The sequence below is a fragment of the Lotus japonicus genome, chromosome 6 (assembly GCF_012489685.1).
Source record: "Lotus japonicus ecotype B-129 chromosome 6, LjGifu_v1.2".
NCBI lineage: Eukaryota > Viridiplantae > Streptophyta > Magnoliopsida > Fabales > Fabaceae > Lotus > Lotus japonicus.
The window spans coordinates 6,593,242-6,615,817 of NC_080046.1; the positions used below are offsets into that span (position 1 = coordinate 6,593,242).

At 37.8% G+C, this 22,576-nt stretch overlaps 2 protein-coding genes across 4 annotated transcripts; both read left to right on the top strand.

Moving 5' to 3' along the window:
* The first annotated feature begins 254 nt into the window (after nucleotides 1–254).
* On the top strand, nucleotides 255–5,162 carry LOC130723050 (OVARIAN TUMOR DOMAIN-containing deubiquitinating enzyme 11). 3 transcript variants are annotated; one of them, XM_057573974.1, is made up of 10 exons: nucleotides 255–630; nucleotides 836–1,046; nucleotides 2,037–2,110; nucleotides 2,376–2,430; nucleotides 2,540–2,614; nucleotides 2,826–2,899; nucleotides 3,014–3,062; nucleotides 3,898–3,982; nucleotides 4,799–4,855; nucleotides 4,952–5,162. In XM_057573974.1, exons 2-10 carry the CDS (start codon nucleotides 879–881, stop codon nucleotides 4,993–4,995), a joined length of 681 nt encoding a protein of 226 aa, XP_057429957.1. In that variant the 5' UTR covers nucleotides 255–630; nucleotides 836–878; the 3' UTR covers nucleotides 4,996–5,162. The 3 variants fall into 3 exon arrangements, with proteins under 3 accessions (XP_057429957.1, XP_057429955.1, XP_057429956.1); XM_057573972.1 differs by having other exon boundaries at nucleotides 255–623; XM_057573973.1 differs by having other exon boundaries at nucleotides 255–548.
* Nucleotides 5,163–6,865: 1,703 nt separating this feature from the next.
* Nucleotides 6,866–21,985, top strand: LOC130723049 (heat shock 70 kDa protein 17). The gene is made up of 14 exons (XM_057573971.1): nucleotides 6,866–7,778; nucleotides 14,404–14,636; nucleotides 17,275–17,434; nucleotides 18,013–18,258; nucleotides 18,368–18,504; nucleotides 18,638–19,019; nucleotides 19,156–19,314; nucleotides 19,662–19,736; nucleotides 19,814–19,914; nucleotides 20,014–20,083; nucleotides 20,513–20,569; nucleotides 20,678–20,739; nucleotides 21,277–21,349; nucleotides 21,442–21,985. Exons 1-14 carry the CDS (start codon nucleotides 7,011–7,013, stop codon nucleotides 21,577–21,579), a joined length of 2,661 nt encoding a protein of 886 aa, XP_057429954.1. The 5' UTR covers nucleotides 6,866–7,010; the 3' UTR covers nucleotides 21,580–21,985.
* Nucleotides 21,986–22,576: the final 591 nt, after the last annotated feature.

The window sequence follows — 22,576 nt, forward strand, 5'->3', positions numbered from 1 at the left end:
ATTTAAGTTAAAACTTAAGTTATTTACGAATATTTTATTATGTTGCCAATTTATATTTGTATCGGAGATGTTGATCATCGTCCGTATATGTTTGGTCATATGGATTACATAATTAATTAATTATATAATTTATTTTTCTGAAAATGTAAAATAAATTATGTATACAAAATATTAAAAAAAACTCCCGTGGGTCCCACAGCCACGGGTACTGATCTAGTTTTATCCGAATCCATTGACACCCCTCTCACCCTCTGTGTCATGTCTTACGACAGACTCCTAGTCAAATGTCAAAGTTAAATTAGTTGCTTCTTAATAGAGCGGTGGCGCAGCCTCGGCAAACTCAACCAAACGCAACCGTGTTTTTGGTTTTTCTTTGCAAACGCTTTTGACACTTTCCCTCCTACTTTTCTGTGCTTTTACTTTCCCTCCTTCGTTTCTTCACTTCGAAGTTTTCGCTTTGTTTCATCTTCCATTGATCTATTACAATTCTCCTCTGAGCTTCGTGTCCACCATTTTCTTCTGTCTACTGCAACAGTTACAGACCCAAGGTAGCTTATCTAACACGCACGCGACTATTCCAAAATTTTCTGCTTCTTTCGTTTGGAAACGAAGGTTTTGATTTGGTAATTGGTAGGCATGGCTTTATTTCATACAATTTTTTCGTGTTTCTTCTTGATCTTACTATTTTTGTTTATCCTTTATTCATTTTGATTAATTGAGGTTTTGGGCTTAGGCTTAGCTTCCATTTGTTCTTTAATTTATGTAAAAGTTGTATTTATATTGATATTATATATCATTGATTGATTTTTTTGTTTTTGGATTCTTGAATTTCTAGGTTACTTAAGGTGACATATTATTATTAGGTGAGTTAGGAAAGTATGAGTGAGAGCTTGAGGAATGCAAGTGGGAGCTCCAGCTCGAGTTTGAACAGCAGCTTCCAGGACACAGAGGATGATCAAACTATAGCAAGCATATTAGCAGAAGAGGAAAGTCTCAAGGAGGAAAACAGGCTTGGCAAGCGGCTTTCCCATTTAAATTCCATTCCGGTACTAATCATGTTTTCATGTGTGGTTAATGTTTTCTTAACCTTGAGAAACTGAGGAATGAATGAACCCTTATCAAATTTAGGGTGTATTTGGGTAATTAGTTTAATTATATGCTTATATCATTAAGTATTCAGCACATAAGTGTTTATGTATAAATTTATTACTTACGGTGTGTTTGGGTAAAAGCTTAGTTAAGCACTTATAGCAATAAGTGCTCAACACATAAGCGCTTATTCAGAAGCTAATTTGAGAAGCTTACTGAAATGAGTTCATAATAGGTTATAGGAAGGTATAAGCTCATATCCATAAGCTAATCTTAGTAGCTTATGAAAATAAGCTCCAAACAGCTTATAGGCAAGTCATAAGTTATTTATATAAGCTCTCTCAAACACTTGCATAAGCTCTTTTGGTATTTTATAAGTTAAATTCAAATAAGCTCTTCCACATGCACATGTAGGAGATAATGGAATTCAATAGATGCTTGACAGGGCAAACCAAATGTTAATATGGAACATCCTAGGAAGGAGACAGGAATTGTTCTGGTTGGGCTTGGACCATGAACAAATTCTACAACTCTTTTTTGTACAAATCTTTGAATAACCGAAGTGAAAGTAAGGAGGCACTTTTTGTAACAGTTATGAAAACAAGGAATTAAAATAAAATTCATTCTCTCAAATCGAAGAGGCTCTTAGCATCTGAGAGTTCCTCATTAGTTGCAAAACACACTTTGAACTGAATATACCACATTAGAATCTTCTTAGAAGAATACTAAACTCAATCTTCAAACCTGCAATTCTAGATGCTCCTTATTAGAATAATAAGGAGAGAAGCCTTTGTATTCTGGTTGTAACTTTACCTTACAATTATTATTTAACCTTCAAAAACCCTTCTTCTCTCGTTAAGAATATGTTATCTGCTTTTTCTTCTATTTGTATATTGTTATCTGCATTGAGAATTTGGGATGAGAATACTAATTCATTATGTTGGCAGCACACTCCCCGTGTTAATGGAGAGATTCCTGACGTAAATGATGCAACACAGGACCACGGGATGCTTTCTGAAAGGTTGCAAACCCTAGCTTGATGTACAGTTATTATTATTTGTTTCATTACTAGTGACATTTGTTTTCACATTTTTTGAAAAGGTAGTCTAAGTTTTAAAATCAAGTTATAACTTGATTGAGAAATTTGTTCAATAGAGAGTTATAATCATGTCAATGATGACAGTTCAGAAGCATGGGAAGGAGCATGGTTGATGTGAAACAAAATGTTTATTTTTGTATGCATAAAGTATTTGTTTTAGTTAATAGTTATGCTTCATTTTATACAGGTTAGTTACATATGGTTTGACAGAGCTACAAATGGAGGGTGATGGGAATTGCCAGGTTTTCTCCTTTTTTTTTCCCCCATTATTTCGTACTTTTGTTACTTTCTTATATGCTCCTTCTCCTTTGATATATTTTTATTCTAACATGTGAAATCTTTACTGGATAGTTTCGAGCTTTGGCGGATCAGTTGTTCGGTAATCCTGAATACCACAAGCATGTAAGGAGGCAGGTTATCAAGCAGGTATGTTATTTCAGTGCACTAATTTCTTTGTGTATTTTGAAAATTTTCAATGCAACATGGTGTGGTCGGTCCCCACCCTTTGTTTCTTACTTCAAGTTATTTATGTAAATTGGAATTGTACAGTGTTTTAATAGTATTCAGATTTCTGAGAATGAGATGTTAAAGTCTGTTTCTTAATTTTTCCTTTTTTGGCTTCTTTTGTTTTCCTCAGCTAAAGCATCACAAAAAATTGTATGAAAGTTACGTTCCAATGGAGTACAAAAGCTACCTGAAGAAGATGAAAAAGTGAGATATCAGTGCTTATTAATCTTGCTTTCATTTTTACAAAATTAGAGAGCATGTAGTATTGAGGGTGAACACTGAACACTAATTTTATATTTGCATACTATCTTCTGATAGATCAGGGGAGTGGGGAGATCATGTTACTCTACAAGCAGCTGCGGACCGTGTACGTTATTTCAATTCTGTGAATATCTTTTTTATCTAAAATCTTTACTAGTTTCATCTTTTTACCCCCTGAATTAGACATTTGTTATCATTCCGAGAACCTTGTCATACAATTAAGGGAACAATGAACCATTATATACCTAATAAAACCAGGACCACAATTACAGGATACTGAATCAACAAGTTACATTATAGTAACATCAATACTTTATGTTTTCTATCTATAGCGGTCTAGGGGTTGGCCACTCTAGGCCATTATCCCGGGATTGACAACTATGGTCCACATAGCGATATAACGTAGTGGAGTTTAACTTCACTGTGAGCCATGCAAAAATGTTGGACTAGAAAAGCTAAATCATCCAAACCAAAATGTTGGACGAGAAAACTAAGTCGTCCAAACCAAGCCTAAGGAGACTGCTTTAGATAGTATGCAAGTTTGTGAAGGCAACACAGTAGGCTACTTCACACATTGAGTAAATAAGGACGCTAAGGAAGCTCAATGTGTTATTTAAGCCATGAGGCTCTTATGCTTCTTGTTTTGGTTGGGCTTGAGTTGTGACAATCTTGTAATTTTCTACTTTTGGGGTTCTCGTTGTGTTTACTTTTATTGAGAAGTCTCACATAGACTAGAGATATGGCTAAGATGCCCTTATATAGGGAAGGCAATCCTCACCTCTTGAGCTAGCTTTTGGGGTAGAGTTAGGTCTCCCAAATTCTAATAACTTTCTATTCTATTTTTAATTTCTACATTTATTTATTTGAAGTTTTAATTCTCAGATTTGCCTTCTGTTTATTGTTCAAAATTGATTTCTGACTATTCATGGCCTTTCCTTCAGTTTGAAGCCAAAATTTGTTTAGTCACCTCCTTCAGAGACACTTATTATATTGAGATCCTTCCGACTAACAAAAGACTCACCAGAGGTATGTTTTGTTAATGTTGCTTTCTTTAACAGTTTGTTTGTCTGTCCTTATTTGAAATTCTCCTTTAGCACTTCCATTGTCTTAAGTCTTTATTTTGATGTCAATGTTCAAGAGTCTGTTCCCTAGTAAATTTTGGTTCTCCCTGGAGACAGAATGAAAATTCCTTTAGCTTGTTCTTTCAGTTACTTTTGCAATGAATTCTCTGTTCCATGATTACAGTACTAGAGCACAAAAGATTCTTTTTAAGCTGCTATATTGAGAGCCTTAAGGTTGTTACTTGTTAATCATCATATTTCCTATGAAGGAGAAGTTTAATTATCACTGAAAATGTTCAGCAACTAATTTTTCATCTTGACAAAAGGTGTCATACTGTCATAACTTGGAATTTTTCATCTTAACATGGGAAAAAATTTAATTTGAAAGGTACCGTAAAGTAATGGTGTCATACTGTCATAACTTGGAACTTTGTAAGATCTACACTCAAATCATGTAACATTCTCCTGCTAGTTTAAGTTACACTGTACCAAAGCCTGTTTGATATAGTGGTTAGCGGTCCTCACCACTTGTCATAATAATTAAGTTAATTCTGATGTTTATATAATAGTCTTTTTGAGATCTTAATATCATTCTTGAACTTCAAAGTAGATGTGCTGTTGGATATATTGGTTCTTTAATGATTATATTTATATCATAAATGTCTGAACACAAAATAAAAGTATTTTTCGTCCTTAGCTTTAAGCTTAATCTTTAACTCCCAGCTTCATGTTTCTGACTTCTTAGTTAATAATATCTGACTAGATTTTTTTTGTATTGAAGAGCTATGGCTTAGCTTTTGGAGTGAAGTGCACTATAACTCATTGTATTCAACCGGAGGTGATATTCCTGTCAACTTTCAAATGGATTTTTCTTGCTACAAATATCTTCTATCAAACAATAAGCTTATCTTTTATTTGTTCAATGAATTTACAGATGTTCCTTCTAGAGCACCCAAAAAGAAGTATTGGCTCTTTTAGACAGATGACAGATTATGAAATCATGAGAAGAACATAGTTTATTTTTAATATTTAGCGAGGAGCATATTTGTACAAATTACGTTATACGTATAGCTAAATTTAGTGAACTTGTTGTACAGATCTAATTTTCCTGCCGAGTGCAATACTTATGTTAGAATACTAAAGTATAGAGTATAGAGTATAGACTGATAAAAAACACCAGGGAAACTCATAAGGGCTGAAAGTAGGTTACAGAGAAATGAGCTATGGATACTGGAAGAACATGATGCAACTATTTGTTAAGTCATCCATCTACGAAGTATGAAACCTTATAAAAAAGGGGATCTATGTTCCAAACAATGATGCAGGAAAAGAAGTTCCCAAAAATCAGTGGGACCATGAGCAATGCAAAAAGAAACAGATGAACTTAAAAGCTAAACTTTATCTAATATGTTCCTTGAGTGAATCTGAATATGAAAAAGTCAACAATATGTCAACAACTAATGATATATCAACAATATATCAACAATCTCATGAAGGGACTGACACAATTAAGCAAAAAAAAAATTATTTTGCTTGTTGGGCAGTATGAGAGTTGCAAAATGAAGAAAAATGAATCAATTGATCACATGTTTGCAAAGATTCCAAACCATCATCAGTGGGTAAGGGGTCTTGGAAGAACCTATAAGAATGTTAATTTGAATCACAAGATTCTAAGATGTTTTCCCAATCGATGGAGACATATAATCACAACCACAAGACAAGCCAAGGACATTAACCTTGAAATGGATCAAATTCTGGGTGCTCTAAAGGTTCAAGAGATTGAGCTTGAAGAGGATGATAGCAAGAAGCCTAAGTCAGTGGCTTTAAAGTTTCGAAACCAAGAACAATGTGTTTAAAGTAGATGATTCATCAGACGATGATGATGACTCATAAGAAGAAGGTGAAGGTGAAGATGAAATGACTTTCAACTCCAAGAAGATGAAAAAGATGTGTAACAAGAAGAACTTCGAGAAGGATACATGTTTCAAGAAGACTTCTTCCAAATTCAAAAAGGAAGATGAAACAAGTTATGGCAACAACATCATCTACGAGTGTAAGAAGCCATGCCACTGTTGGCCCATGGATTCAATACCTTTTGGTAGTTATTTTATTGAGTCTTTGTAGATTATTTAGGATAACCGAGTCAGTTTTAGTATATCAAACTTTCAGCTTGATCCAACAGTGAACGAGTTCATACCAGCCGTATAACGCAAGGATCTCAAAGCTTTCAACTTTCAGGTCACAAGGTCACAAGGTGTTGTTGCTTCTAGATGTTGGCACAACTTCACCCAAAGGACACTGGAAATCATAACTCAATTTTTAAGATACCTTAATGATTGTTTTCCATTTGATTCATCCAAAGACATCAGGAAACACATTGTTGGTGACTTTGGGAAGCTTGGAGGCTCTGTTAAGACAAGGATTCTCCTCCTCATCTCTTGGTTATGAGATTCCTTCTCCTTCCTCTTCTTGTTTTCTCCTTTCTAGCTATATTTAACTATCCTAGCTATTCATTCTCATTTCTTTCCATTCCTTCCAAATTGTATCATGGGAAAATTAGTGGTAAGTTCTGGAATGAGATCAAAAGACAAAAGGACTCATCACCTTTCATCAAATTCCATTTTTCATTTAACAAAATGGAAAATAATAGCATATTCCATTCAGGTTAAAAGGGTCATTCGCAGAAGGTGCAAGATTTTTGACTCACAGCACTGCAGTGTAAGAACAACATCACACACCATCTCATTACCCGCCACGTGTACATTCATCCACGTGTAATGTTCTCACTGGCTAAACCCCCTCTCACTCTGTCACTTCCCACGTAAACTTCACTCAAAGCAAAAAAACCATTAAACCCACCACCGCAACTCGTCGGAGATTAAACGAGAAAAATTCAAACACACACACACCACGCCCTCTTCTCATTTTCTCGAGAAAACATTTTATTTTCCCTCACTTTCTCGGCGTCCAAACGCCACATTTTCCCTCGCACAATGGCGCGGCGGCTCCTCCCCAAGCTCGCGCTAATCGTCGCGGCCCTGGCGGTCCTCTTCTTCTCCCCCTCGCAATCCGCCGTTTTCAGTGTAGATCTGGGTTCCGAATCGGTCAAGGTGGCGGTTGTTAACCTGAAACCTGGTCAAAGCCCGATCTCGATCGCCATCAACGAGATGTCGAAACGGAAATCGCCGGCGCTGGTGTCGTTCCACGACGGCGACCGCCTCCTCGGCGAGGAAGCCGCGGGCCTCGTCGCTCGCTACCCGCAGAAAGTGTATTCCCAAATTCGGGACCTCATAGGGAAACCCTATTCCTCCGCGAAGAGCTTTCTGGATTCAATGTACCTGCCTTTCGATACGAAGGAAGATTCCAGAGGCACCGTGAGTTTCAGAATCGATGAAAACGGCACCGAGTATTCGTCGGAGGAACTGGTGGCCATGTTGTTGGGCTACACTGCAGCTTTGGCTGAGTTCCACGCGAAGATTCCGATCAAGGACGCGGTGATCGCTGTGCCGCCGTATTTTGGGCAAGCTGAACGGAGAGGGTTGCTTCAGGCGGCAGAGTTATCAGGGATTAACGTTCTTGCGTTGATCAACGAGCATTCCGGTGCCGCGCTTCAATACGGGATTGATAAGGATTTTTCCAATGAGTCGAGGCATGTGATTTTCTATGACATGGGTTCCAGCAGTACCTATGCTGCGCTTGTCTATTTCTCGGCTTATAAGAGTAAAGAGTATGGGAAGACGGTGTCCGTGAACCAGTTTCAGGTATGTGTTTTGCTTGTTTTGCAGTGTTGATATGATGATATGTTTTGTTACTTTGATATTGTTTTGCATTGCATTTGCAGATAGTTGACAATGTATTTGAACTTAGTAGTTGATTGTTTGTAGTTTTTGTGCTTCTTTTTGAAATGCATCATGGTCTAGAAAATTTCCAAGTTTACTTTTAGTGTCCATTTGTTTTTACAGTTAGAGAAGATGAAGTTTGATAAAATTAGGTTTGATATATAATTAAGTAAGACAAAATTAAGTTTAAAAGAATGAATTTGTGGGTAGAAACGAAGACTCCATCCTCCTGGAGTGCTGGAAAATTTTCTTTGATGTGTAAAATTAAGTTTAAAAAATGAATATTGTTTGGATCAAATAAAAGGGTTTTCACTTTTTGAGATAAAATTACTAAAATATATATAATGGGTAATAGGTGAAAGTTCTAAGGAGTGATAAATATGTGTAATAATGTAATTATAATTGTTAATTGAAAATCAGAAAACCAATTTTACTGAAGTTTAGCAAGCTCAAAACATAGGTTTCTAAAACTCTTTTCTTTTTTGACAAACAAGACAAATAAATCTAAACCTAAGTTAATGCTCACAAGTCACAAAACTCAACTTATATTAGCAAAAATTGACAAAATTGACAAAAAAATAGGCACTAAATGTTTAATATTGTTGAAATATTTAAGACTTTCCAACAATTTCTTCACTTATCAATAGTTGTGGGCTTGTAGCTACACCAATCTATGAAGTGCTTCTTGTTCGCATAAAATACTAATGGAATTGATAAAATTTTAATTTGGATAATTTTGGAAAGATAACACAATTTTTTTATAAATTTGAGGAAAGGTGTACTGTATGAAATTAATGGCTGAGAATTCTGGAAACACACTCGTGCAGTCCAGCAAAGTACATATTACTTGAGCAAAATCTGAGAGACATATCCAGCCGTCCTCAGCAGTGAGCTCCAAAGTTGCCAACTGATACAGACCCTTTGGTCAGGCCCAGATTTGGGAAGGTATATACTAGAAAGCCCAAACAGGTGCAAGCTGTACCTGATGAGCTAACCTTCTAGAAGGTATCTTTTCAAAATAACCACCAGGTGAAGTGGCAGCACCCATGTGGGTGAGGGGGGGACCATAGGCATTTGAGTATATAGGTTGGTTATGGAGAGAGAATTAGGTAGGCAGAAATTATTCTGGAATTAGGAGAGATTGAGCACTCTCGAATTGCTCAAGGTTATCTTGTATTTTTCCTTATTTGTAATTCCCCTAAACACTGCTTCTGGGTTTATCCAGAGGATTCAGTGCTATAATTCATATCATCTTCTTCATTCATTGCTCTATTTTTCTGGTACCTAACATTGGTATCAGAGCTCCCGATCCAAAGGGAGCTTTGTATGGTGCTTACCCGCAGCGCTATGGAATCGAGAGTCGACAATCTGGAGCGTTCCATTACGGAGATGAAGGAAGAAGCTCACGAACAGTTCGAGGAGCTCCGACGACTCTTCATGAGTCACGAGCGCCGTCGCACCAGGGGACGTTCCAACACCCCGCGCCACCGGCGAGTTTCACGCGACCACAATTCTGTTTCTCTGGCTCGTTCAGACGACGGGTCGCGAACCGGGTCACGAACCGGGTCACGAACTGTGACTCGTAGTCGTGAACCTCACGAGCACGTTCATCATCGGAGCCATCTTCGAGCCGTCACAGGTCGGCGTGTGGATATCCCGATGTTCAATGGTAACGACGCTTACGGATGGATTACCAAGGTGGAGAGGTTTTTCCGACTCAGTCGAGTCGAAGAAACCGAGAAGGTTGAGATCGTGATGATCGCCATGGAGGACCGCGCGCTCAGCTGGTTCCAATGGTGGGAGGAGCAAGCTCCAGTGCGAGCTTGGGAACCGTTCAAACAGGCCTTGATTCGCAGGTTTCAACCTGAACTGGTTCAGAATCCTTTCGGGCCTTTGCTCAGTGCTAAGCAGAAGGGAAGTGTTATGGAATACAGGGAGCATTTTGAACTCTTAGCTGCGCCTATGCGAAATGCTGACAGGGAAGTGCTAAAGGGAGTGTTTCTGAATGGGTTGCATGAGGAGATTAAGGCTGAGATGAAGCTGTACCCATCAGAGGATTTGGCAGATCTCATGGATAGAGCTCTTTTACTGGAAGAGAAAACTCAGCCATGAGAGGAGGCAAATCCAAGGAGGAAGACAAACGAGGATGGAAGGAGAAGGGAGGATTTGGAGGAAGATTTTCTACTAATTCGGGAGAGACCAGAGGAAGGTCTATTCACCCTAATGTGAGTTACCAATCTAAGGGAGCAGGGGGAACTCAGGGGAATGAAGGGAAACCTCAGCATCTTAAGGAAGGGACTGAGAACACCAATAATGAAGGAAAAATCCCTGAAAGGAAATGGAATGGGGGACAAAGACTTACTCAAACAGAACTGCAGGAAAGGAGCAGAAGGGGTTTATGTTTCAAATGTGGAGAAAAATGGGGAAGGGAGCATATTTGTGCCAAGAAGAATTTTCAACTGATATTGATAGAAGGTGAGGATGAAGAGGAAGAAGAAGAAGTGTTTGAAGAGGCTGAGGATGGAGAATTTGTCTTGGAAGGGAAGGTACTCCAACTCTCTCTGAACAGTAAGGAGGGCCTAACTTCCAACAGGTCCTTCAAGGTGAAAGGGAAGATAGGAGAAAGGGAGATCCTAATTCTAGTAGATTGTGGAGCCACCAGCAACTTTATTTCACAGGAACTAGTAGCAGAACTGGAAATACCAGTGGTTGCTACTTCAGAATATGTTGTGGAAGTTGGAAATGGGACTAGGGAAAGAAATTCTGGGGTATGTAAGAATTTGAAGTTGGAGGTGCAAGGAATCCCCATCATTCAGCACTTCTTTATTCTGGGTTTAGGAGGAACAGAATTGGTGCTGGGGATGGATTGGTTGGCTAGCTTGGGTAATATTGAGGCCAACTTCCAGGATCTGATCATCAAATGGGAACTAAATGGACAAAAGATGTGTATGCAAGGGGAACCATCTTTTTGTAAGGTGGCAGCCACATGGAAATCTATAAAAAAGACAAAGCATGATGAGGGAGAAGAATATTTTCTCTCATATGAATGTTCAGAAGAGGAGCCTACAGCCAATGTCACTATACCTGAACTCTGGAGCAAGCTTCTTACTGAATTCCCAGAGGTATTCCAGGAGCCAAAAGAGCTACCCCCCAAGAGGGCCACTGATCATGCTATTCTGCTACAGGAAGGAGCACCAATCCCTAACATCAGGCCCTACAGGTACCCATTTTACCAGAAAAATGAGATAGAAAAGTTAGTAAAAGAAATGTTAGCTGCTGGAATAATTAGACATAGCACTAGTCCTTTTAGTAGCCCTGCTATTTTAGTGAAAAAGAAGGATGGTGGCTGGAGGTTTTGTGTGGACTATAGAGCACTTAACAAGGTGACTATTCCTGATAAATTCCCAATTCCAATCATAGATGAACTGCTGGATGAAATTGGAACAGCTGAGATTTTTTCTAAGCTAGACCTCAAATCTGGATACCATCAGATCAGGATGAGGGAAGAGGACATCCCTAAAACAGCATTCAGAACACATGAGGGTCACTATGAGTATTTAGTCCTACCTTTTGGTTTAACCAATGCACCATCTACCTTCCAAGCATTAATGAACCAGGTTCTGAGGCCATATTTGAGGAAGTTTGTGCTGGTATTTTTTGATGATATACTGATTTACAGCAATAATGTAGACCTACATAAGGAGCACTTGAGGGAGGTGTTACAAGTTTTAAGGGACAATCACCTAGTGGCCAATCAGAAGAAGTGTTCCTTTGGACAATCTGAACTCATCTACCTGGGGCATGTGATATCCAAATAGGGTGTGGCTGCTGACCCTAGCAAGATAAAAGATATGCTGAATTGGCCTCTTCCCAAAGATGTGAAGGGATTGAGAGGATTTTTGGGATTGACAGGCTATTATAGAAGGTTTGTCAGAAACTATAGCAAGTTGGCTCAACCCCTAAACCAATTGCTCAAGAAAAACAATTTTAGTTGGAGTGCTGGAGCAACTCAAGCATTTGACAAACTAAAGGAGATCATGACAACTGTACCTGTTCTAGCTGTGCCTGACTTTCAGAAAACATTTGTGTTGGAAACTGATGCATCGGGGAAAGGGCTAGGAGCTGTACTTATGCAAGGGGGGAGGCCAGTAGCTTACATGAGCAAAACCCTCTCAGAAAGAGCACAAGCTAAATCAGTGTATGAGAGGGAATTGATGGCAGTGGTGTTGGCTGTACAGAAATGGAGGCACTACCTCTTAGGCTGCAAATTCATAGTCCACACTGATCAAAAGAGTTTAAGGTTCTTGGCTGAACAAAGGCTCATGGGAGAGGAGCAACAAAAGTGGGTTTCCAAACTCATGGGATTTGATTTTGAAATTAAATACAAGCCAGGTATTGAAAACAAAGCAGCAGATGCTCTCTCTAGGAAACTACAATTTTCTGCCATTTCCTCAGTTCAATGTGAAGATTGGGAAGATTTAGAAACTGAGATTCTAGCTGATGACAAGTATCAGAAAATCATTCAAGAGATCACCACTCAAGGACCAGTTCCAGCTGGTTACCACATGAGGAGGGGCAGGCTTCTGTACAAAAACAGAATTGTTCTACCTAAGACTTCCGGGAAGATTCCTATCATACTACAAGAATTTCATGACTCAGCTGTTGGGGGACATGCTGGAATTTTCAGGACCTACAAGAGAATTTCTGCTCTATTCTTTTGGGAAGGAATGAAGCTGGATATCCAAACCTATGTCCAAAAATGTGAAATATGTCAGAGAAACAAGTATGAGACACTTAATCCAGCTGGTTATCTCCAACCACTTCCCATTCCCTCACAAGTTTGGTCTGATATCTCAATGGATTTCATTGGAGGTTTGCCAAAAACTATGGGAAAGGACACCATTTTGGTTGTTGTGGACAGGTTTACCAAATATGCACATTTCCTAGCTCTATCTCATCCCTATAATGCTAAAGAAGTTGCAGAACTCTTCATCAAGGAAATTGTTAAGTTGCATGGGTTTCCTACATCTATAGTCTCAGATAGAGACAGGGTGTTTCTGAGTTCTTTTTGGTCTGAATTGTTCAAGCTTGCTGGGACCAAATTGAAGTTCAGTTCTGCTTACCATCCTCAAACTGATGGGCAGACTGAAGTGGTGAATAGGTGTGTTGAGACCTATTTAAGGTGTGTGACTGGGGCTAAACCCAAGCAGTGGCCAAAATGGTTAAGTTGGGCAGAATTTTGGTATAACACCAACTACCATTCTGCCATCAAAACCACTCCGTTTCAAGCTCTGTATGGAAGAGAACCACCAGTGATCATTAAGGGAACTGATTCATTAGCTTCAGTAAATGAAGTGGAAAAGATGACAGCAGAGAGGAATCTATTTCTGGACACATTAAAGGAGAACTTGGAGAAAGCCCAAAATAGAATGAAACAGCAAGCTAACAAGCACAGAAGAGACATACAACTGAAGGTGGGAGACATGGTTTATCTCAAAATCCAACCTTATAAGCTTAAGAGTTTAGCTAGAAGGAAGAATCAAAAGCTTAGTCCAAGGTTCTATGGCCCTTATCCTGTGATTGAGAAGATCAATGCAGTAGCTTATAAACTCCAACTGCCAGAGGGTAGTCAAGTACACCCTGTTTTTCATGTTTCTTTACTCAAGAAGGCACCTAATGAAGGAGTCAACAGTCAGCCACTTCCAGTTTACATGACAGAAGAGTGGGAACTTAAGGTGGAACCTGAGAGCATTATTGATTCCAGGGCAGGGGATAAAGGTACTGTGGAGGTTCTGGTCAAATGGAAGAACATGCCGGAGTTTGAGAACTCTTGGGAAGACTACACTGAACTGTTGGAACAATTTCCTGAACATCACCTTGAGGACAAGGTGATTCTTCAAGGGGGGAGAGATGATACAGACCCTTTGGTCAGGCCCAGATTTGGGAAGGTATATACTAGAAAGCCCAAACAGGTGCAAGCTGTACCTGATGAGCTAACCTTCTAGAAGGTATCTTTTCAAAATAACCACCAGGTGAAGTGGCAGCACCCATGTGGGTGAGGGGGGGACCATAGGCATTTGAGTATATAGGTTGGTTATGGAGAGAGAATTAGGTAGGCAGAAATTATTCTGGAATTAGGAGAGATTGAGCACTCTCGAATTGCTCAAGGTTATCTTGTATTTTTCCTTATTTGTAATTCCCCTAAACACTGCTTCTGGGTTTATCCAGAGGATTCAGTGCTATAATTCATATCATCTTCTTCATTCATTGCTCTATTTTTCTGGTACCTAACACCAACCTACATTATATTTAACTACCTCATAAATGCTTGATTTTCTATATTTATAATGGAATAAGCAGATCGAATACACCATTTACTTTCAAATTTTAAATGTATGTGCAAATTTTAAACTCAAATGGCTCAAACATAATTCTAATATGTGAAATCTATGAAATTAAGTGATCAGTTCATCCTTTAAACTTATTCTTTATCTCATTGTCCTGAATATCTTAGTCCTCTTGCTCACTTACTCCATAATCCATGTAGGTCCAGGATGTCCGGTGGAACTCAGAACTTGGTGGCCAGCAAATGGAATTGCGATTGGTGGAGTATTTTGCTAATGAATTCAATGCACAAGTTGGTGATGGAATAGATGTGAGGAGATTTCCCAAGGCTATGGCTAAATTGAAGAAACAGGTGAAACGAACAAAAGAAATTCTTAGTGCAAATACAGCAGCTCCTATTTCAGTTGAATCACTTCATGGTGACATAGACTTCAGGTAGGTAATTTAAAGTTGCCCATTAACTCCTTTAGTATTCCTGATTCCAACGAATTTGTGTGTATTAACCTGTATCAATCTGGAAAAAAGTTGGCTCCTTGTACATTGTAGATAATTGTGCGACTGTATTGGGTGGGTTTTATACATTATTCACGCTTCATTGAGAAGCGTGTTAGAAACTTAGATATGAAATTATTTATGTATGCCTAACAATTCAAGCTTTTGGACTGCTAATTTATTGGAATAGTTGATAATGGTTCATGCCTCGTACTCCTTGTGGCATTTGTGTAAGAAGGCATAAGTGTGATCACTTCTGGTTTTGCTTTCACAAATGAGCCCCCTGTGACGATTTAATATACGGAATGTTTTCTGCTCAAAGTAGCAAAACAAAATTCATCCTTAGACCTTAACTATTGTAGTTCATATTGGTGATTCTAATATTTGTCTCTCATTTCTCATTTGTTGGATCCTGGATTTTAGACACTGTTGCCTCCAACCACAGTTGGTAATCCTCCTCTTTTCTCATTTTTTTCACAATCCAAAATATCGCACGGAACACCTGTTGCTGATGGCTCCAAGATTAAAGCCACATGCATTGGTTAGGCCACAAATAATACACAATGGCTATAAGGTTAATGCCAAACTTCCCTCAAGGTATTATAGGCCAAGTGCTTTAGTATTTGGGAGTAGTAGCTTATAAGCTTAAACTCCCTGCTACTTAAAAATACACCATATGTTTCATGTATCTTTGCTGAAGGTTGGTGGAAATTACCGAGTTGAGGATGAATTGCCCCACTGAATAGAAGGGTTGTATTTTGATATGCTTGAGGCTGTTGCCACAAGAATTATGAGCAAGAGTGAAGAGATGGAAGGGGAAGACTGCTATGAGGCTTGTTGAGAAGTCCCACATTGCCTACAGATATGGCCAAGATAGCCCCTATACATGGAAGGCAATCCTCACCTCTTGAGCTAGCTGTTGGTGTAGAGTTAGGCCTCCCAAATTCTAAGTTGGTATGAGAGCCTATCTTAGATCCGTTAAGTGGAGACCACCCGTATATGAGCCACCCCCAGATGTTCATTCTTGCATATTCCACACTCCATATGTCCAGCCCTAGTCGTGAGGGAGGTGTTGAGAAGTCTCCCATTGCCTAGAGATATGGCCAAGATAGCCCCTATACATGGGAAGACAATCCTCACCTCTTGAGCTAGCTTTTGGGGTAGAGTTAGGCCTCCCAAATGATAAGTATATTAGATATCTTGTAAATAAGTAAGATATCTTTTATTTATGGTTATTCGCGGCCAATTTCCTAAGTTCAGCCTTGAAGACGAGGCTTGAATTGAAGTGGGAGGCAGTGTTTGGTCCAATAGGGCAGCTGGTTCCGATTTGTCACATGGAGCCAAGGTTTGGAAAGTCTCCACTAGGAAAACAATTGAGCAGGGTGGAGAGAAGGAAGAAGGGGGTGGTTACTGAGTGGCTGGAGTGGGGTATATTTTGGAAAATGGTTTGTTTGTTACGAATAAGGAGCACTAGCTCTCTGTAGGAGCCTAGCCATGTGGCAGTAGGATATTCATCCTAATACTTTTTCATTATTGAGTTATTTACTACTTAAATTTGCTTGTTGGTTGTGAGGTCAATTTCTCTAGTGCCTTTCCCGGACCCTACCCATTGTCATCTTCACTACTCTAGTGCTTGCTTGGTTGTGATTAATTAGCAAGACAGAGGCCTGGGCTCTTAATAGCCGGCTGAAAGTTGGGAAGATGCTTCAGTATTTAGAGTTATGCCATGCTCCAGTCTAGCAGAGAGAGAATGTCATAACACTTTTTAGATAAAAAATAATTTTTTGATAAAAATATTAAGTTTAGGAAATTAGCCTACTTAGTTGATTCATGAGTAGTTGTTAACCATTCTGTCTACATTGTTAATTAGGCAGTGAGTGGAGGATTGCAACTAGTGGTTGAGTCATTAGCTTGCTGGTGCCTTAAACAAGGATGTGACGGGGGGCTCTTGAGTGGGTGAAGGAAAGAGGTCTCGACCTAGGTGGTGGTGGGAATCTTGTGTCTGATTCAATGATGGGTGTAACAAATATGTGGTGAGTTCGGAGTGATGGTGTGACAATTACGATGGAGATTGAAGGTAGAGGCTTGGCTTTGATGGTGGTTCTAGTTGTTCCAGTGAAGATAGCATAAGGAGAATAAAAACCTCAAAAAGTTGGACCAAACATTACCTTAGTTGAATTTTTAGTTATGTTTGTCAGTGGTGTATATAAGATAAGTTAAAATTATATAAACTAAAATAAGTCAGCACAACAGCTATCTTGCAGTACATTATAATGCTATAAAATTTTTAGAGTCTGCTATCTGAGGTTTATAACATTTGGATTGGCTACATTGTGGTTTTAAAGACGGACCCTTTAAGCTTTTGTCCTACCTATCATAACATGGAGGTTTGAGAAATACTTTTGAAGAATGAAATTCCCGTATGTGATCAAGCTTGTCAAGTGAAATGCATGCATTAGTCAAAATAAAAATACGAACAATGACAAGGGTTTTTTTTCTTACAATCTAATTGTATATTTTCTTACTACAATACTACATATCATGCTTAAGGGCCCTTCACTCAAGGCTGCTTTTCTTTCAGGAGCACAATAACCCGTGACAAATTTGAAGAACTCTGTGAAGATATTTGGGAAAAGTCTCTTTTGCCTTTGAAAGAGGTGCTCGAGCATTCAGGACTCTCAGCGGAACAAATATATGCAGTGGAGTTGATTGGAGGAGCTACCAGAGTGCCAAAATTACAGGTTTGAATATTCTTTTTCATTTTTGATTGCAGTCATAATTATGGCAATGTGCACTTAGTGGAATTAGATCTGCAGATATTTCTATGATATTGAGCTACATGTTTTATTGCCTTTACAGTCAATATCATTCATTTTTCTGTATTGCCTTGATCATTCTATATTGTCAATCTTAGTTATTCTTGCCTTCTCAAACATGAATTCTATTTGATGATATGCTTGTTGCATCTATTTTTTGAACAACTTGAGTATGGAAAAAAGCAAGAGCAAAGCTGACAACTCACATGTCAGACTAGAGATTTTAATGGAGAAATAGGCAACACGGATCTTGCATAAACTCTTTTATATCAAATCGAAATATGATTAAATTTGAATGTGAAGAATTCATGACACACTTGTCACTCATACTTGGTATCTATTTATTCTCAAACAAAATTGCATTACTTTGTCTTTTTACCTATTTATTGTATTGTTCAATAAAGTGGTTGCACTTTAGTTTTACAGATGAATTGTTTTACTTAGCTGTCCAGAATAATTATATAGAGGTTTACTTATTGTTATTCTATTTCATAATATTACAGGCTAAGCTTCAAGAATTCCTTGGGAGAAAAGAACTTGATAGGCATCTTGATGCTGATGAAGCGATTGTTCTTGGCGCAGCTCTGCATGCTGCAAATTTAAGTGATGGAATCAAATTAAACCGCAAAATAGGAATGGTTGATGGTTCCTTATATGGATTTGTGGTTGAGTTGAGTGGTCTTGATCTTTTGAAAGATGAAAGCTCAAGACAGTTACTTGTACCACGAATGAAGAAACTCCCGAGTAAGGTAAATCAATTGATGGTTTATGCTTAATGTGACTACATATTATCAGAGTGAATTGATCAATTATATTATATGATTTTATTAATCATTTGTAATCTTGCTTACTTGGCAGATGTTCAGATCCATTAATCATAACAAGGATTTTGAAGTTTCCCTAGCTTACGAAAGTGAACATCAGTTACCACCCGGTGTTACCTCTCCCATAATTGCCCAATACAAGATATCTGGTTTGAAAGATGCAAATGAGAAGTAAGGATTAGAAACTTCCTGAACCTCTTTTCTGACATAATTGCTGATTTAAACCCCTCAGGGAATTGTTTTTCATGCAAAATATTTAGTATTTCTGATGCCTTCCTCTTTTTCTTCTCTTCTGTTCTTCTAGATACTCTTCCCGGAATCTGTCATCTCCCATCAAGGCAAATATGCATTTCTCTCTTAGTAGAAGTGGAATTCTCTCTCTGGATCGGGCAGATGCTGTTATTGAAATAACAGAGTGGGTGGAAGTTCCAAGGAAAAATTTGACCATAGAGAATTCAACTATTTCGTCAAATACATCAAATGAATCTGGTGCTGGGGACAGTTCTGAAAGCAATGAAAACTTGGAAACTGATAGTGGGATTAATAAGACATCCGACATTAGTGCAGAGGAGCAAATTGATAGTGGGGCTAATAAAACACCCAACATTAGTGCAGAGGAGCAAGCTGTTGCTGAACCTGCTACAGAGAGAAAGCTGAAAAAGCGAAGCTTTAGGGTACCATTGAAGGTGAAATCTGGCTGGCCCCTCTTATTTCGTAGTCACATAAACTGGCGGGTGATTATCAGAAAGAAAAACATTGGACCAAGATCTTGTAATTATCTAATGCTCTCTTGCTTCTTCCCCTTTTTTTTGTTGGTGGCAGATTGATGAGATAGCAGGATCTGGGATGTCCTTATCAAAAGATATTCTTGCTGAAGCCAAAAGAAAATTACAAGCTCTAGATAAAAAAGATGCAGAAAGGAAAAGAACCGCTGAGTTAAAAAATAATTTAGAAGGATATATATACACTACTAAGGAAAAGGTTTGTAGAAAACAATATGCCTTTTATTTTCTATGCAAAATTTCCAATATTCTTTCAGAGATATGCCCATGCCCCCCCATCCATTAATCTCCACATTTTATCTTCTTCAATTAATCACCATCATCTGCACCTGTTTGGATTATTTTTTCTGATTGCCATGTATTTTCATGGGTGAGAGGTATTTGGTCATGATACACCTCTTTTTACTGGTTATACATTATAAACTTTTTGCCTACTTTTTTTTAAGGATGTTAAATGTAATGATTTAACTATTTATTTTTCTATTTGTTAATGTTGCTATTTATTTTTGAACTTGTTTTCTTGTGCTTCCTTTGTTTTGTTATCAGATTGAAACTCTTGAGGAGTTTGAAAAAGTTTCTACAAGTGAAGAGCGCCAGTCCTTTGTTGAGAAGCTTGATGAGGTTTACCCTTCTCCTTGGACGACCAAAAATTATTTTACTGATAAGAATTTTGACTTGAGCTTCTTGCATTCTGTCAGGTGCAAGATTGGTTGTATACAGATGGTGAAGATGCTAATGCTACAGAGTTTCAAGAGCGTCTTGATCAGTTAAAAGCTGTTGGGGATCCAATTTTCTTCAGGTATTTTATATTTTCAGTTGTAGTATAGCTCTACTAATTTACTATGTAGGCCTTCATAATCTGGTACTGTTTTCCTAAACAGTCTAACATCTATTTTAGGTTAAAAGAGCTTACAGCTCGTCCAGTGGCGGTTGATCTTGCCCGTAAATACATTGATGAGCTAAAACAGGTACTCTCAATAAACTTCTGATTAGCGGTGGGCTTTGACACCTTTTATTTTGTTCATGTTCTTTTGTAATTGAAAATTGTGTAAGAATCTAACTGCAACAATAGATCCATGGAACTGACCACACCTAAGCTATTTGGTCATTCAGCATCTTTCATTTAAAAGAATGCACAAATTTGTCAGCCTGAGATGTTAGAGAAGAACGAGCTTCAAAATATGGAATGGATCTGATCTAACTGGAACAATTCGTTCATGTTAATATTTATTGTTGAGGCAAAACAAACATGTACAATGAGCAATTGGTTGGCTATACTCTGGACTATATCGGAAGTAGTATATTTTAATTTACACACTTTTCTATCAACTTCAGCTAGGTATTTGGTAATGTAATTCTTAAGCATTTATATGTTGAAGTTTTGCTGACATCTGCAGATTGTACAAGAGTGGAAAACAACCAAGTCTTGGCTTCCAAAAGACCGAGTAGATGAGGTGTTTGATTTATTCTGATTTCAGTACACTTGAATATATTAAAATTGGTGCATTACCTGGAGAATGTTTTTGTTTTTTTCTTTCTTATTGTGGTTTCTAACTTGCAAGGTGATAAACGGTACTGAAAAGTTAAAGAGTTGGTTGGATGAGAAAGAGGCTGAGCAAAAGAAGTAAGTTACTCTAGTTATTAGTTGTTCTTGTAGTTTTAATTTGCTTTTTACATTGGTGATTTCAATATTATGCCCAAACTTTGCATGAGCTAAAACAAGTATCTTCATGAGTAGCTGCTTGTATAAACTTTATCTTTAATTTTGTTGTCTTCCTAGAATTCTAATACTGAGTTATGGATCCTTCTGTTGTGAATCATTTATCTTAAAAAAAATAGCTGTTGAGTGAAGATACATGAATGCCTTATATTATACTTCTAAGACACCTCCTCACTTGAAATACCTTCTGGCAAGTTTGGACAATGCATATTATTAGAAGAATGAGGACAAAAAGGATTGAACTCTACACCATTTGATCATATAAATGCTTGGACGCATGTTATGAACTTATGAAGCAACTATCCATATAATGAAATAAGCATTAAATGTACGATCCAAAAATCCTTAATATTCTTGAATCATAAAATTGAGTCCTTTAAATTATTCTTCAGTATTCTTGGTTATTAATGTTTATTCTATACTTGTTTTGAACTTCTGAAGGACTTCTGGATTCAGTAAGCCAGCATTTACATCTGAAGAAGCATATTTAAAGGTGTTTGATCTACAAAACAAGGTATTGGCATGTGATTTACATCTCCATGAAAGCAGTGATTTTTTATTTTTATTTTTTGGTTAAATATTGTGGTTTTCTATGTACACTTTCAGGTTGCCAATATTAATAAAATTCCTAAGCCCAAGCCCAAGATTCAGAAGCCCACAAAGAATGAAAGTGAGAGCAGTGGGCAGAACACGGATAGTGATGAAAAAGTTGATGAGCAACCCGAAGCTCATGATGAGTTATGATTCAACTGGGAATGCATGTAGGTCCAGTTTTAATCACATCTACCTGCATAATTTATACTCCTAATGGTAGAATGGTTTGGTGAAAAGGAGGCACTTTTAGTTTTTCACCGACCAGGAGAATAGAGTTGAGGCAACATTTGGCATCAGAGTGCTAAAATTTTGAGGTTTGGTGGCATCTACATTGTTGGTAATTAATTTCCCTTTGCTATTTGAGGGGGTAAGTTGTAATTTACAGCCACATGAAATATGTTAGGGAGAACAGTTAGTAATTCTAATAGATTTGCACCAAAGTTACACAAATTTTGCTTGAGTGAGCTCTCATAATTAATTCTAAACGATCTCATTCAATCAGCAGATACAGTTTTCATTCTCTTAAAAAATAGTCTTGCTGATGATGCGACCTAAATGTTTGATTTTTGTTAAAACTATAGATTAGCACTGTGATTTACGATAGTATAGAACATAATAAATATTTTCGAATATTAATAATTAGTAGTTCCGATTGTTTTTAAATCTTAGAGGATAATATGATTTGTTATATGGTTTTCTACCCTAATTTATTGTTTTTTTCTCCCTTTTTTTTTAAATAGATAAATTGGACACGTCGTGATTGACCAGAAATTCTAATTGTTTTCTTAACTGTTTTGGAAAATCCATTCTCTTTAATGAAACTATTACGTTATGTTTATTTTAACAAAAACAAGAGGGGTAAGAGGGGTAGCTCAGTTTGGAACGCAGGCTGAGTGTGGGAAGAACTCTCAGGTTCAATCCTCATACAATACACTCTGGGGGAGAGATTAGGAGCCTTAACTATGACTAAATATCGAATCTGGCGGTATCCAAAGGGTGATCGGGTACTGCATGTGTATACAAAAAAAAACAAGTTTCTTATCGGTTTATGGTCCTGACTTTTAAGACTTTTATAAGATAAGATCTAAATTTTGGATGAGGTTTTTACAGTAATACCATATACTTACACCAGCTGCATCCAGATCTG

Coding starts and splice junctions, on each gene's coding strand:
- LOC130723050 (XM_057573974.1), top strand. CDS start 879: ATGAGTGAGAGCTTGAGGAATGCAAGTGGGAGCTCCAGCTCGAGTTTG. Junction 2,111..2,375: donor CACGGGATGCTTTCTGAAAG/GTTGCAAACCCT, acceptor CATTTTATACAG/GTTAGTTACATATGGTTTGA. Junction 2,900..3,013: donor TACCTGAAGAAGATGAAAAA/GTGAGATATCAG, acceptor ATCTTCTGATAG/ATCAGGGGAGTGGGGAGATC.
- LOC130723049 (XM_057573971.1), top strand. CDS start 7,011: ATGGCGCGGCGGCTCCTCCCCAAGCTCGCGCTAATCGTCGCGGCCCTG. Junction 19,020..19,155: donor GCTTTAGGGTACCATTGAAG/GTGAAATCTGGC, acceptor TGTTGGTGGCAG/ATTGATGAGATAGCAGGATC. Junction 20,570..20,677: donor CAAAAGACCGAGTAGATGAG/GTGTTTGATTTA, acceptor CTAACTTGCAAG/GTGATAAACGGTACTGAAAA.